This window comes from Rana temporaria, chromosome 9, assembly GCF_905171775.1.
Source record: "Rana temporaria chromosome 9, aRanTem1.1, whole genome shotgun sequence".
Taxonomy (NCBI): Eukaryota; Metazoa; Chordata; class Amphibia; order Anura; family Ranidae; genus Rana; species Rana temporaria.
Window position 1 is genome coordinate 6,115,067 of NC_053497.1, and position 17,010 is coordinate 6,132,076.

General features: G+C 47.7%; 1 protein-coding gene across 2 annotated transcripts in view; it reads left to right on the top strand.

Annotated features, from left to right (window-relative positions):
- Positions 1-1,849: 1,849 nt before the first annotated feature.
- Positions 1,850-17,010, top strand: part of RABGAP1 (RAB GTPase activating protein 1) — a 197,081-nt gene continuing 181,920 nt past the window's right edge. For both annotated transcript variants that reach the window (XM_040322729.1, XM_040322730.1), the window contains exons 1-2: positions 1,850-1,932; positions 16,365-16,549. In XM_040322729.1, the coding sequence (XP_040178663.1) occupies positions 16,400-16,549 (150 nt within the window). In that variant the 5' untranslated portion in view covers positions 1,850-1,932; positions 16,365-16,399. The remainder of the gene's footprint in view (positions 1,933-16,364; positions 16,550-17,010) is intronic.

The following is a 17,010-nucleotide window of genomic DNA, read 5'->3' on the forward strand; positions in this document are numbered from 1 at the left end:
GTACTCAATGTTAAGTATGGCCGTCGTTCCCGCGTCTAATTTAGAAAATTTTACTTCGTTTGCGTAAGTCGTCCGTGAATGGGGATGGACGTAATTTACGTCCACGTCAAAACAATGACGTCCTTGCGACGTCATTTAGCGCAATGCACAGCGGGAAATTTAGGGACGGCGCATGCGCAGTTCATTCGGCGTGGGGACGCGCTTCATTTAAATAAAACACGCCCCCTACTCGCCGATTTGAATTACGCGCCGTTACGCCGCGAGAGCAAAATCTTTCTGGATTCGAACCAAAGCCAGGTAAGTTACGGCGGCGTAGCGTATCTCAGATACGCTGCGCGGGTGCAGATCTATGTGGATCTGCCCCATTATGTCCTATATAAATCATTCTCATATCATTATATTAATTATAAATAATTATAAAAAATTCTCAAGTCAATTTTAAATCATTTTATGAATATCATATCCTTTATAAACTATTATTCTATATATGATATCATTTAGAATTCATTCCTATATCATTAGAAATTATTTTTACATTCATTATAAATCAAGTTATACATATTATGTCCTTTATATATCATTCTCATATCATTACTTTAATTATAAAAAAAATATTACGTAAATGTTAAATCATTTTATAAATATTATATCCTTTATGAATGATTCTTCTATATATTATATAATTTATATTTCATTCTTATATCATTATATTCATTAGAAATAATTTTTACATGAATTATAAATCATTTTATACATATTACCGGTATGTCTTTTATAAATCATTCTCATATCATTATATTAATTATAAAAAAATTCTCACATAAATTTTAAATCATTTTATAAATATGATATCCTTTATAAATTATTCTTCTATATTTGATATCATTAATAATTAATTCCTATATCATTAGAAATCATTTTTAAATTAATTATAAATCAATTGATACATAGTATGTCCTTTAGAAATCATTCTCATATCATTACATTAATTATAAAAAATTCTCACCTCAATTTTAAATCATTTTACAAATATTATATCCTTTATAAATTATTCTTCTATATATTATATCATTTATAATTCATTCCTATATCATTATATTCATTATAAATATTTTTTACATTAATGATAAATAATTTTATACATATTGTATCCTTTTAAATAATTGTTCAATACATGATATTATTTATAATGAATTCTTATATCATTATATTCATTAGAAATAATTTTTACATGAATTATAAATAATGTTATAGATATTATGTCCTTTATAAATCATTATATCATTATATTAATTATAAAAAAGTATCACGTCAATTTTAAATAATTTTATAAATATTATATCCTTTATAAATTACTCTTCAATATATTATATCATTTATAATTCATTGCCATATCATTATATTCATTAGAAATAATTTTTAGATTAATTATAAATCATTTTATACATATTATGTCCTTTATAAATCATTCTCGTATCATTACATTAATTATAAAAAAAATCTTGCGTCAATTTTAAATAATTTTATAAATATTAAATCCTTTTAAAAAAAAAATGTATACATATTATAACATTTTTATAAATCTTTCTTATATATACAGTATATAATATACCAATTACAGGAATTATTTATAAAGGGTAATCTTATAATTAGTATAAAAAATATTTATAATTGATAGAATGACTTATAAAGGATATATTATGTATAAGAATTATTTTATAGAGGAGAGATGATCCTTGGACCCTCCTGTCCCGTAGAAGAGACGACGGACCCTCTTCAGCTCCACTCTCTGTCCATCTTGACGCTTTGTCAATAAAGTTTATTGAGAGGACGGCGGATGTTTACATCCCATGGCGCCGGTCGGCGCGTCACGTGATTGCGGAGGCCGGCGTCACTTCCGGCGCGGATCCGTCCATGGCCTGGATCCGGGAGGTGAGGAGCCCGGGGTGTCGGGACGGAAGGGGGGCCCCCGGTGTATACTGACTGCCCGGGAGGAGGAGGGGGAGGGCCCCGTATTGCTCGGAGTGCAGCGGCAGGCCTCAGCCGGGCCCGGGGCCCCTGTCAGTCAGTGTGGTTGGGGGGGTGACAGGGTGTCTCCTCATCACTCAGGAGCCCCCTCCTCCTCAGTTGGGCCCCTAGGCGGGTGTTTTGGTGTTCTCTGGCTCGGTGTGGTGTTTATGAAGTCACCTGTTGTCACCTCTCTCTCTCCCTCCCCATTCCCTTCCTTGGTGCTGCTGATCTCCTGCAGCCTGTTTGCAGACACTTCCTGCCTCCATGGGCATCCCATAATAGACCTCAGTGACAGCTCGCCTCTTGCATGCAATAAAACACGCTTGTTTCTCGCTGTCGGGCCGCATTTACGCCTTTTGCGCCTCCGGAAATGTGCTAAAGCGCGCGCTTGCGCCAATATTTCTCGGTGGCGTCACAAATGTGCTGTCAAAACACAGGTGCAGGAGCGACTGTGGATGTCGCGCAACAAGGGCGCAAAAAAAAGTGTCCCGCGGATGAGAATGGGGCCTCGGAACGCGCTTTGCGAATGCGTGCAAATACGCACGCACACACGTGCGCTGGTGTGGACTTCTGTAGTTTTTTTTTGTATAATGCTACGTAGTGGCGTCACATTTTTGGCGTGACACCTCGTAATTAGGGAGGAGCTTGGCTTCAGCTGTCAGTGTCGGGCCAATGGGATGCGGCCAGAGGAATCCCCGCCCCCCCCCTGAGCCGCACGTACACAAAAAGGGGCGGGGATATTGATGACATCATGGACCTTATACGGTCAGGTGGCTACATTAAGTCAGTGATGTCATGAGCACCTCCATCCCCTTAATTAGGGAGGAGCTTGGCTTCAGCTGTCAGTGTCGGGCCAATGGGATGCAGCCAGAGGATTCCCCACCACCCCCTCCCCGGCATGTACGCAAAGGGGGCGGGGATATTGATGACATCATGGATCTTATACGGTCAGGTGGCTACATTACATCAGTGATGTCATGAGCACCCCCCACCCCCTTAATTAGGGAGGAGCTTGGCTTCAGCTGTCACTGTCGGGCCAATAGGATGCAGCCAGAGGATTCCCCGCCTCCCCTCAGCTGCATGTATGCAAAGGGGGCGGAGATATTGATGACATCATGGACCTAATGTAGCCACTTGACTGTGTTAGGTCAATGATGTCATGAACACCCCCCCCCTCCCTCTTCGTGTGGGGGCGGGGGAATGACAACTGTAGCTTGGGGTCAGTGTCGGGCCAATGGGATGCGGCCGGAGAATTCCCCGCCCCCTCAGCTGCACGTACACAAAAGGGGGGGCGGGGATATTGATGACATCATGGACCTAATGCGGTCACGTGGCTACATTAAGTCAGTGATGTCATGAACATTCCCACCCCCAAAGCAGCTGATTGGCCCAGAAATGACAGCTTTAGCTTGGGGGTCAGCTGTCCGTGTCTGGCCAATGGGATGCGGCCAGAGGTTTCCCCGCCCCCCTCAGCTGATTGTACACCTTGTGTGCGGGCAGCTGAGGGGGGGCGGGGAATGTCCCAGACGCAGCTGATTGGCTCAGGAATGACAAATTGGGGTCAGCTGTCCAATGAGCCGCGGCCGGAGGGTTCCCCACCCAGCTGCTGCACATACACAAAGTGGGGCGGGGATGTTGATGACATCATGGACCTAACGTAGCCAGGTCGGTGATGTCATGAGCATCCCCGCCCCCTTCGTGTACATGCAGCTAAGGGGGCAGGGAATGTCCCAGCCGCTGCTGATTGGCCCAGGAATGACAACGTTGGGTCAGCTGTCATTGTCAGACCAATGGGAATGCGGCCAGAGGATTCCCCGCCCCCCCTCAGCTGCACATACTCAAAGGGGCGGGGATATTGATGACATCATGGACCTAATGTAGCCATGTGATCATATTAAGTCAATGATGTCATGAGCATCCCCACCCCTTTTGTGTACATGCAGCTGAGGGGGCGGGGAATCCTCTGGCCGCATTCCCATTGGCCTGACATTGACAGCTGACCTCAAGCTTGGCGCAATGTCCCAGATGCAGCTGATTGGCCCAGGAATTTACAGCGTGGGGGTCAGCTGTCCAATGAGCTGTGGCCAGAGGATTCCCCACCCAGCAGCTGCACATACACAGAGGGGGCGGGGATATTGATGACATCATGGATATAATGTAGCCAGGTGACCATATTAGGCCAATGATGTTGTGAGCATCCCCGCCCCTTTGTGTACGAGCAACTGAGGAGGCGGGGAGTGTCCCAGGTTTAGGAATGACAGCTTGTCCAATGAGGTCGGCGGATTCCACAGCCTGCACCTGCAGATACACAAAGGGGCGGGGATATTGATGACATCGTTGATTTACAGGACCGTATTAGGTCAATGATGTCAACGGCATCCCCGCCCCTTTTTCATACAGGGTGAGGGAGATCGCTTCCTGTTTTAGGGTGAGGTACCGTGCTTCCTGTTCTAGGGTGATGGAGTGCGCTTCCTGTTCTAGGGTGATGGAGTGCGCTTCCTGTTCTAGGGTGAGGGAGCTCGCTTCCTGTTCTAGGGTGAGGGAGATCGCTTCCTGTTCTAGGGTGAGGGAGATCGCTTCCTGTTCTAGGGTGATGGAGTGCGCTTCCTGTTCTAGGGTGATGGAGTGCGCTTCCTGTTCTAGGGTGAGGGAGCTCGCTTCCTGTTCTAGGGTGAGGGAGATCGCTTCCTGTTCTAGGGTGAGGGAGCTCGCTTCCTGTTCTAGGGTGAGGTACTGCGCTTCCTGTTCTAGGGTGAGGGAGCGCGCTTCCTGTTCTAGGGTGAGGTACCGCGCTTCCTGTTCTAGGGTGATGGAGAGCGCTTCCTGTTTTAGGGTGAGGGAGCTCGCTTCCCGTTCTAGGGTGATGGAGCGCGCTTCCTGTTCTAGGGTGATGGAGCGCGCTTCCTGTTCTAGGGTGAGGGAGCTCGCTTCCTGTTTTAGGGTGAGGGCGCTGTTCTAGGGTGAGGTACCACGCTTCCTGTTCTAGGGTGAGGGAGCGCGCTTCCTGTTCTAGGGTGATGGAGTGCGCTTCCTGTTCTAGGGTGAGGGAGCGCGCTTCCTGTTCTAGGGTGAGGGAGCTCGCTTCCTGTTCTAGGGTGATGGATAGCGCTCCCTGTTCTAGGGTGATGGAGTGCGCTTCCTGTTCTAGGGTGATGGAGCGCGCTTCCTGTTCTAGGGTGATGGAGCGCGCTTCCTGTTCTAGGGTGATGGAGCGCGCTTCCTGTTCTAGGGTGATGGAGCGCGCTTCCTGTTCTAGGGTGATGGAGCGCGCTTCCTGTTCTAGGGTGATGGAGCGCGATTCCTGTTCTAGGGTGATGGAGCGCGCTTCCTGTTCTAGGGTGATGGAGCGCGCTTCCTGTTCTAGGGTGATGGAGCGCGCTTCCTGTTCTAGGGTGATGGAGCGCGCTTCCTGTTCTAGGGTGATGGAGCGCGCTTCCTGTTCTAGGGTGATGGAGCGATCTTCCTGTTCTAGGGTGAGGGAGCGCGCTTCCTGTTCTAGGGTGAGGGAGCGCGCTTCCTGTTCTAGGGTGAGGTACCTCGCTTCCCGTTCTAGGGTGATGGAGTGCGCTTCCTGTTCTAGGGTGATGGATAGCGCTCCCTGTTCTAGGGTGATGGAGCGCGCTTCCTGTTCTAGGGTGATGGATAGCGCTCCCTGTTCTAGGGTGATGGAGCGCGCTTCCTGTTCTAGGGTGATGGAGCGCGCTTCCTGTTCTAGGGTGATGGAGCGCGCTTCCTGTTCTAGGGTGATGGAGCGCGCTTCCTGTTCTAGGGTGATGGAGCGCGCTTCCTGTTCTAGGGTGATGGAGCGCGCTTCCTGTTCTAGGGTGATGGAGCGCGCTTCCTGTTCTAGGGTGATGGAGCGATCTTCCTGTTCTAGGGTGAGGGAGCGCGCTTCCTGTATTTCCTGTGATACGTATGTACATGGGAGGAGCCTGCGATGCTTGTGTACATGGGAGGAGCCTGTGATACTTATGTACATGGGAGGAGCCTGTGATACTTATGTGCATGGGAGGAGCCTGTGATACTTATGTACATGGGAGGAGCCTGTGATACTTATGTACATGGGAGGAGCCTGTGATACTTATGTGCATGGGAGGAGCCTGTGATACTTATGTGCATGGGAGGAGCCTGTGATACTTATGTGCATGGGAGGAGCCTGTGATGCTTGTGTACATGGGAGGAGCCTGTGATGCTTGTGTACCTGGGAGGAGCCTGTGATGCTTGTGTACCTGGGAGGAGCCTGTGATGCTTGTGTACCTGGGAGGAGCCTGTGATGCTTGTGTACCTGGGAGGAGCCTGTGATGCTTGTGTACCTGGGAGGAGCCTGTGATGCTTGTGTACCTGGGAGGAGCCTGTGATGCTTGTGTACCTGGGAGGAGCCTGTGATGCTTGTGTACCTGGGAGGAGCCTGTGATGCTTATGTACATGGGATTTTTTTTATTTGTGATAAATTTGTAAAGATTTCAATCTTCTCTCACATTGTCATTATGGGGAATTGTTTGTAGAATTTTGAGGAAAATAATGAATTTTATCCATTTTGGAATGCGGCCGTAACGTAACAGAATCCTTTGTTCTTCCTGATTTGCGTCTTCTCGGTTTTTTCGCTGGATTTCCCTTCTCTCTTCTCTCTGTGAGACTTTTTCTCTTATTCTTTTCCCTGTTGGCAAATATTTTTTTGGTGTCTCCCCCCCTCCCCCCAATGAGAATAGACTTGGTTGTTGTTCCTCAGTATATGGAGTGCGGGTCACAACTCGTGTGTTATTGTCACACAACAAAGATCTTCATTGCTGCCGCTAGACCCGCCCTCTTCAGTCACATGACAGACACGCGTCGTCATTTCATATTTCGCTTTCCTCCAGTTCTGACCTGTTCCATTAAAAAAAAATATGTTAGCGCCCCCTTCTGTCTACATCATACACTCCACCGAGGCCCCCGTTCGGATCTCACGATTCAAAAAACTATGGCGAAATCGCCGCAATTCTGCCGGTTGATTCCAAATTGCGGCAGAATGCGCGTTTTGGCTGGCAGTATTTTTTTTTTTTTTAGCATGAACAGAATGTTCTTTTATTGAAGAAAATATAAGTAAGCTGGTAGTATTTTTATTATTTTAAAAAATAAATAAAAATGATGGCAACGCAAAGTCACGATTGTCGCGCTTCAGAATCGCGAACCAATTGCGGCAAAAGACGTGTTTAAAATAAATTGCAGGAAGCTTGTCACTCCAAAAAAGGAGCAGGAGCTTGCGTCATTCTGCGAAAATAAATAAAAAAAATCCTGCTGCTCTCCATCTCCCCCTTCTGTCCATGTCCCCACTGCGGTTGGGGATTATGCAGAGCGGTGTTGGCAGCTCTGCACATGCTCAGTATTCAGCGAGTTTCTACTCTGAGTATTTCCTCCCTATTGCATCTGAGCAGCCCATATGACCATAGAATCATAAATGAGGGCGTATACACAATACCAGCCCACCCCCTCCCTCCCTCCTCCATGCCCACTAACCAGCTAAACACAACGGTGGGCAGGATATTACATGTAGATTGATGGAGGCTTCACCTCCCTCTTATTCCAAGACACAGGCTGGAGGGGCGTGACACGGCCTGTGACTGGCAGAAATCCGCCCACGCCTTGTTCTTACCAAAAAATAATAAAGATTTGATTTCAAATATATATTTGTATGATTTTTGATACCGTTTATTGATATTATTATTTATTTTTACTTTGTATTCCAAAAGCTTTTTTTTTTTTTGAACGTGAGCGGCAGCAGGGGACTGGAAACTCCTCCTGATTCTGCACTTCCGGGTCTGGCGCGCGCACATACGCCATCCGGTGGCGTCCCGCTCCCACTGTGATTGACACAGCAGGAGCCAATCGGTGGGTCCGACGAACGTGATTTTTTTTTTTTTTTTTTTTAGCACCCCCCCCTTTTTGTCACATTGGTTTGCGAATTGTACTCTTGCCTTTCTGATGTCCGCCGCGACCCGCCGATCATTTGAGGCACAGGCAGAGCGGCCATGTAAAGAAGGCAGATCGCCTTTCTGTGACAAGGGAAGGCAGTGATCTGGTGTCTCTGCTAAGCAGGAACACAGCTCTCTGTCTTCCCACAGTACAAGCCCCCCCCCCCACAGTTAGGAAGCACTCTCTAGGCACAAATTGAACCCTGATGTTAACCCCTTCCCTGCCTGTACAGTGACAGTGCATATTTTTAGCACTGATTGCTGTCACTGGTCCCCAAAAAGTGTCAGTTAGTGCCCGATGTTGTCTGCCGCAGTGTCGCAGTCCCACTATGAGTGACTGATCGCCGCCATTACTAGTGAAAAAATGAATAAAAAAATTCAAACAATCTATCCAATAGTTTGGAAACACAATGGCCCGGATTCAGAAAGGAGATACGCCGTCGTATCTCTGAGTGTGCGGCGTCGTATCTATGTGCCTGATTCAGAGAATCAGTTACGCATAGATTTCCCTAAGATCCGACCGGCGTAAGTGTCTTGCACCGTCGTATCTTAGGCTGCATATTTACGCTGGCCGCTAGGTGGCGCTTCCGTATAGTTACGCGAGGAATACGTTAATTAGGTATTTACGCCGATTCAGAAATGTACGTCCGGCGCATTTTTTTACGTCGTTTACGTTAGGCTTTTTCCGGCGTAAAGGTACCCCTGCTATATGAGGCGTAGCTAATGTTAAGTATGGACGTCGTTCCCACGCCGAGTTTTGAAATGTTTGCGTAAGTCGTTCGCTAATAGGGCTTTGCGTAAGTTACGTTCACGTGAGGCTTTGCGGCATAATTTCGAGCATGCGCACTGGGATTCTTTCACGAACGGCACATGCGCCGTTCACAAAAAAAAAGTAAACTACGCGGGGTCATCTTAAATTTAAATAAAACACGCCCACGACATCCCCATTTGAATTAGGCGGGCTTACGCCGCCACACATACGTTACGCCGCCGTAACTAAGGGCGCAAGTTCTTTCTGCATACGGAACTTGCGCCCAAAGTTACGGCGGCGTACCGTATCGCAGATACGTTACGCCAGCAGATAGTTAGAGAAATCTATCTGAATCCGGCCCCATAACTTTTGCGCAAACCAATCATTATACGCTTTTTTTTTTTTACCAAAAATATGAAGCAGAATACACTGATGAAGAGATTTGATATTTAATTTTTTTTTATTGGATGTCTTTATAGCAGAAACTAAAAAATATAGTTTACAAAAAATAAAATAAAATGTGTCTGCCTTTTTTTTATTTTTTTGTTTATAGCACAAAAATAAAAAACGGAGAGGCGATCAAATACCACCAGAAGAAAGCTCTATTTGTGGGGGGAAAAAAAGAACGTGAATTTTGTTTTAATGGCCACGTCGCACGACCGCGCAATTGTCAGTTAACTTCCGCCCCGGAACAATTCCCCCCCCCCCCTTCCTGACCAGAGCACAGAGCACTTTTTTGCGATTCAGCACTGCGTCACTTTAACAGACAATTGCGCGGTCGTGCGACGTGGCTCCCAAACAAAATTGGCGTCCTTTTTTTCCCACAAATGGAGCTTTCTTTTGGTGATATTTGATCACCTCTGCGGTTTTTTATTTTTTGCGCTATAAACAAAAATAGAGCGACAATTTTGAAAAAAAAAATGTTTTTTACTTTTTGCTATAATAAATATTCCCCAAAAAATATATAAAAAAACATTTTCTTCCTCAGTTTAGGCCGATACGTATTCTTCTACATATTTTTGGTAAAAAAATCGCAATAAGCGTTTATTGATTTGTTTGCGCAAAAGTTATAGCATTTACAAAATAGGGGATTGATTTATGGCATTTTTATTAAAGCGGAGTTCCACCCACAATTTCACTTTTTAAATATAAATACCGCTGTAATACACGAGCTTAATGTAGTCTAGTAAAGTTAGTCTGTAAACTAAGGTCCGTTTTGTTAGGTTGTTGCAGCATTTAAATAGTTTATAATCTAGAAATAGACCGTGGCCATCTTAAGTGTGGGCATCATGAAGCCAGACTGTATGACTTCCTGGATTTCAGCTTTGCATATCTCGCACATGCTCAGTGCACAAGCAATGTAATAGGTTTCAGTCAGGTTTGCAAGGACTACTGGGAAACATGATGCCTATCCCAGAAACCCTTGCAAATAGCCTAGGCAAATAAGGAGGAGGAAGTAATGAAGGACTACAAAATAAAGGTATTTACAAGCAACAAATTAAATAAAAATTGTCCATTCTGAACACTATGAGATTAGAGCATGCAGCACAGACAAACATAAAAAAATGGGTGGAACTCCACTTTAATATTTTTTACTACTAATGGCGGCAATCAGCAATTTTTATCGTGACTGCGACATTATGGCAAACACATCGGACACTTTTGAGACTATTTAGTTATACAGCAAACGGTGCTATAAAAACTTACTGGATACTGTGTAAATGACACTGGCAGTGATGGGGTCAACCACTAGGGGGCGAGGAAGGGGTTAAGTGTGTCCTAGGGAGTAATTCTAACTAGAGGTCGACCGATATGGGTTTTTCTCTGGCCGATGCCGATATTTAGAAATCTGGGCGGCCGATTTTTTTATTTTTTTTGGTGGCACTTATTGGCACTGGCAGGTGGCACTGATTGGAAGATGGCACGTGGCACTAACAGGTGGCACTGACTGGCAGGTGGCACTAATTGGCACTGGCAGGTGGCACTGGGTGGCAATAGTTAGCACTGGTTGGCATTGGCAGGTGGCACTGATGGCTTTAGTTGGCACTGGATGGTGGCACTGGTATTGCCACTGGCAGATGGCACTGGATGGCAAGTGTCACCCCCCTCAGTACAGACCCCCTCTCCCTCCAGTATAGACACCCCCCCCCCCCCGGCTACAGACACCAGAGAGCGGTGTGTGTCCCACGAGCGCGGGCCCCTCCTCCTCTGTGAGCGTAAACAGAGAGGAGGGCCACCGCGCTGGGTGTACCAAGATGGCCGTGGCTCCGGAGCTAAGCCGAAGCCGCAGTCTTTCCTGATGCTGTGACCGCGGCGGCAATCCGCGGATCTGCGGATTGCCACCGCAGTCACAGCATCAGGAAAGGCCGCGGCTTCAGCCTAGCTCCGGATCCGTGGCACCGCTAGCGGCCATGTAAAATATCGGCCTAATTTGAATAAAAATCGGCCGATGCTGATTTCTCCAAATATTGGCCGATATATCGGTCGACCTCTAATTCTAACTGTAGAGGGATGGGCTACCAGTGACATGACACTGATCACTTCTCCAGATGACAGGGAGCAGACGATCAGTGTCCTGTCACTAGGCAGAACAGGGAAATGCCTTGTTTACACTGGCATCTCCCCGTTCTGCCGCTCCGCGAGACGATCGCGGGCACCCGGCAGACATCGTGTCCGCGGGCACGCGGAAGGCACCCACAATGCCGTGATTTAAAGGGGACGCACCTGTACGCCCATTTGAACAGCCGAACCATTGTGCCGACGTGTATATCGTGGTGTGCTGGTAAAATAACGCAGTGCCGCATCGCAAAAAAATGGCCTGGTCATGAAATGGGGGGGGGGGGGGGGACTTCTGGAGCTCAAGTGGTTAATGTATAACTTTTTTTTCTCATAAGTGAGACTCTCCCTCTCTCTTTGTCTTCCATTATCACTGAAATAAAAGGAAAAGGAAAAGTCCTACGTTTTGATGTCATCAGAACGGGAATAGAGTTGAAATCTTTTGGTAGGGACTGCAGTTGTGGTGACAGCGAGATTTTCCCGCGCTTTGGAGGCATTTCCTCTCACTTCCTGTTTGGCTATGAGACAGGAAGTTAAGGGAAATCTCCTCAGTTGGGACAGAAATGGGGAGACAAAAACAGACCAGGGTATAACCCGCCCTATTTTGTATCCAAAAAGGGGAAAATGTTTTAATAGTTCTACTTTTAATGATTTTTTTTTTTAGCTCCTAAAGGGCATTGGATGCTTTTTTATTTTTTTGCTACTTGTGGAACTACAAAGGACTTTGGACTCTTAAGACTTTCGTTTTGCCACTTTTTTGTTTGTTCTACAACTCTCTAAGATAAGGGGGGAGCTAGTTATATTTGTCTTCTGTAAGATAAGGAACATTAACCTCCAAACATCACAGCATTGGGGATCCCAGATTATTGATCTTAACCACTTAAGACCCGGACCAAAATGCAGCTAAAGGACCAGGCCAGTTTTTGCGATTCTGCACTGCGTCGCTTTAACTGACAATTGCGCGGTCATGCGACGTGGCTCCCAAACAAAATTGGCGTCCTTTTTTCCCCACAAATAGAGCTTTCTTTTGGTGGTATTTGATCACCTCTGCGTTTTTTTTTTTTTGCGCTATAAACAAAAATAGAGCGAACATTTTGAAAAAAATTCAATATTTTTTACTTTTTTTTTTCTATAATAAATATCCCAAAAATATATAAAACATTATTTGTTTTCCTCAATTTAGGCCGATACGTATTCTTCTACCTATTTTTGGTAAAAAAAAATCACAATAAGCGTTTATCGATTGGTTTGTACAAAATTTATAGCGTTTACAAAATAGGGGATAGTTTTATTGCATTTTTATAATTTTTTTTTTTTTACTACTAATGGCGGCGATCAGCGATTTTTTTTTCGTAACTGCGACATGGCGGACACTTCGGACAATTTTGACACATTTTTGGGACCATTGTCATTTTCACAGCAAAAAATGCTATAAAAATGCACTGATTACTGTGAAAATGACAATTGCAGTTTGGGAGTTAACCACAAGGGGGCGCTGAAGGGGTTATGTGTGACCTCAGATTGTGTTTCCCTATAAAAGGGAACACACGATCGATGACGGCGCCACAGTGAAGAACAGGGAAGGTGTGTTTACACACAGCTCTGCCCATTCTTCAGCTCCGATTGTGGGACTCCAGCGGCGATCGGGTCCGCGAGTCCCGCGGCCACGGAGCTTCGGACCAGGTCGCGTGCACGCGCCTGACCCCACAGCTGGGCTTAAAGAGCCACGTACATTTACGTGGATGTGCCCAGCCGTGCCATTCTGCCGACGTATATCGGCGTGAAGGGGTCCTTAAGTGGTTAAAGAGGTTGTAAAGGTACAATTTTTTTTCCCCCTAAATTTCTTCCTTTACCTCAGTGCCGTCCTCCTTCACTTACCTCATCCTTCCATTTTGCTTTTAAATGTCCTTATTTCTTCTGAGAAATCCTCACTTCCTGTTCTTCTGTCTGTAACTCCACACAGTAATGCGAGGCCTTCTCCCTGGTGTGGAGTGTCGTGCTCGCCCCCTCCCTTGGGCTACAGGAGAGTCAGGATGCTCTCTATGTTGCAGATAGAGAAAGGAGCCGTGTTAGTGGGCGTCCTATCTGCAACATAGAGAGCATCCTGAGGGAGGGGGCGAGCACGACACTCCACACCAGGGAGAAAGCCTTGCATTACTGTGTGGAGTTACAGACAGAAGAACAGGAAGTGAGGATTTCTCAGAAGAAATAAGGACATATAAAAGCAAAATGGAAGGATGAGGTAAGTGAAGGAGGACTGCACTAAGGTAAAGGAAGATATTTATGTTTTTTTTTTTTCCTTTACAACCCCTTTACAGGTTTAGGTTCACCTTTGGTAACACGTTCTATGTTACACTCGTATTTTGGGTGTAACATGTTACCTAAGAAGCACCTGTCTGCGCTCCTCCAATCCCCTTCCTGTGACAGTGGATGGGGGATCTTCTCCCTGCAATCGCTGTCACAGTGTAAAAACAGCGCAGCCATGCGGGGGCTCCACCCACACAGCTGCATCATCCATTCACAGTGATCTGTGCATGAATGAAATACAGATACTATCTGTCGCTGCGGCTAAAGGCTTGTAGTTCAGTGTCTGTGTTTTTTTTTTTATATATATTATTATTATTATTCTATTTATTGCAATTTTTATTTTATCAGTCCTGTTGGGGGGCTATGGTGAGATATCCGGGGTCTTAACAGACCTCTGACTTTTCCCCCTTTTGAGACAGGGAAAGGGACTAGGGACACAGATTCCCCAGCCCCTTTCTCAGCAGCCTCTGCTGCACTGAAAATGAATGGAGAGGAGACAGCGGCTTCTCTTCATTCATTAACTGAGACATTGTAATCACAGGAGGTTACAATGTTTCAGTTATGTGAATTGACAGAGTCGGTGATCACTGACTGTTTATTTCGGAAAAAGTAGGAGCCAAGAGGGGGACAGATGCACAGAGGGGAATACGGAAAAGAGAGGGGGACAGATGCACGGAGGGGGACATGGAGGAGAGAGGGGGACAGATGCATGGAGGGGGATACGGAAAAGAGAGGAGGACAGATGCACGGAGGGGGATGGAGGAGAGAGGGGGACAGATGCACGGAGGGGGACACAGAGGAGAGAGGGGGACAGATGCACGGAGGGGGATGGAGGAGAGAGGGGGACAGATGCACGGAGGGGGACACGGAGGAGAGAGGGGGACAGATGCACGGAGGGGGACACGGAGAAGAGGGGGACAGATGCATAGAGGAGAAGACAGGGGGACAGATGCACAGAGGAGGATACGGAGAAGAGAGGGGGACAGATGCACAGAGGGGGACACGGAGGAGAGAGGGGGACAGATGCACGGAGGGGGACACGGAGGAGAGAGGGGGACAGATGCACAGAGGGGGACACGGAGGAGAGAGGGGGACAGATGCACAGAGGAGAAGAGAGGGGGACAGATGCACGGAGGGGGACATGGAGGAGAGAGGGGGACAGATGCACAGAGGGGGACACGGAGGAGAGAGGGGGACAGATGCACGGAGGAGAGAGGGGGACAGATGCACGGAGGAGAGAGGGGGACAGATGCACGGAGGAGAGAGGGGGACAGATGCACGGAGGGGGACATGGAGGAGAGAGGGGGACAGATGCACAGAGGGGGACACGGAGGAGAGAGGGGGACAGATGCACGGAGGAGAGAGGGGGACAGATGCACGGAGGAGAGAGGGGGACAGATGCACGGAGGAGAGAGGGGGACAGATGCACGGAGGAGAGAGGGGGACAGATGCACGGAGGAGAGAGGGGGACAGATGCACGGAGGAGAGAGGGGGACAGATGCACAGAGGGGGACACGGAGGAGAGAGGGGGACAGATGCACAGAGGGGGACACGGAGGAGAGAGGGGGACAGATGCACAGAGGGGGACACGGAGGAGAGAGGGGGACAGATGCACAGAGGGGGACACTGAGGAGAGAGGGGGACAGATGCACAGAGGGGGACACGGAGGAGAGAGGGGGACAGATGCACGGAGGGGGACACGGAGGAGAGAGGGGGACAGATGCACCCAGGGGGACACGGAGGAGAGAGGGGGACAGATGCACCCAGGGGGACACGGAGGAGAGAGGGGGACAGATGCACAGAGGGGGACACGGAGGAGAGAGGGGGACAGATGCACGGAGGGGGACATGGAGGAGAGACGGGGACACGGAGCAGCATGGAGGGGGACACGGAGGAGGACTGGAGGAGAATAGGGGACAGTCAGCGGTGATCGTGTGTGGAAGAGAAGCACCGATCACTGCTGAAAGCCACGGCGGGGGGCGGGGCGGATTAAGAGAGAGGACCAGCTGTCAGACTTTTAGACCTATACAGGGAGATCGTTGCTTGTAACTCCCCCACCGCACCGATCACCCTGACTGCCCAGGTATCGGGTGAAGCATCGGAGCATTTGCCTGAATACAAGAACTCGGGAAATGCTCGGTATCGGCACAGACACTAGTATCGGTATCGGGACAACCCTACCACGTATACCGCTGACCGTTTTTAGCGCTCAAAGGAACTTTGTGTATGTTGACCAGTTTGAGACCCCTGATCTAGAGGGATATGCTCTGTTCATATTCCATGTCTGAGACTTTTGATACAGGAAAAGCTGACACGTTTCGGGGGTCCAAAGGGCCCTTCGTCAGGGTAGGTACTGTTGAGTGAGGCTTATAGTGGGAGGATAATGGAGGAATGAATGAGTATGATGGTTCCAGAAGCCTCGGGGGAAGAAAAAACCTTCCCTCTCTGTCCTGAACTGATAAAAGAAGTTGTGGTTGAGTTCTCAGACAAGACTGACCCTCCGATCCTCCATAGTCAGTCTCTCCCGTCCTCTGATGGTTCTCTGAAGTCCTCGGTCTCTCCCTCGTGTCCCGGATTCCGGGTTACTTCATTGTATTTGTCAGGACACGTCTCGTGTTTATTTCTCCTATCTGTATTCTATATAAAAGGAAAATAAAACACACCCTGTTACAATGTTTCCTAAATCTTGCAGCGTTCCAGGCGGCGGCGGCGGTGGGGGACGGGACGGATGTCGTACATACGTAAGTCTCCCGGTCTCTTATATGTTTAACCATTTCTCTCCCCTCCAGGGAATCCTTCATGTGTGGATCGTCCTTCATGAAACATGGATGACAAGGCTTCTGTGGGGAAGATCAGCGTGTCCTCCGACTCCGTGTCCACCCTGAACAGCGAAGACTTTGTGCTGGTCTACCAACAAGGGGATGAAATGCATTCCGCAAACAATGGCAGCGACGACGAGAAGCCTGGGCTCAAGGTGAGCGTCTTGTGTCACTCACTTCAATCTACCTGGGGGGGGCGCATTACTATGCATTCATTTAAAGTGGAGGTCTTGTGGCTTCACTTCCTGGTTCCCTACTGCGCATGCGCGAGTTGTGCTGCGCGGTCCGAATGGTCCCTGCTGTCTTCTGGGAACTGTGTGTCTCCCAGAAGACAGCAGGGGGTGGCGGAGGAGGCGCCAGACGTGGCGTAGATAGCCGCAAATAATGCGGGTATGTCCGGAAGTGGGAGCAAATACCTGTATTAAAGAAGAGTCCCACCCTAGGAATTAACTTTCTATTAACAGCTCGCCTTTAATGGCTGTTACTAGGCAGATTTCGTAATTTTCATAGTTCCTGGTCCTAGGTGGTTCAACTTCCAGTCCTAAGACCCCATTGCCTCCTGTCTCCTGCACAGCCCCCCCCTGTCCTCTGCGCGTGCACAGCCCTCCCCCCTGTC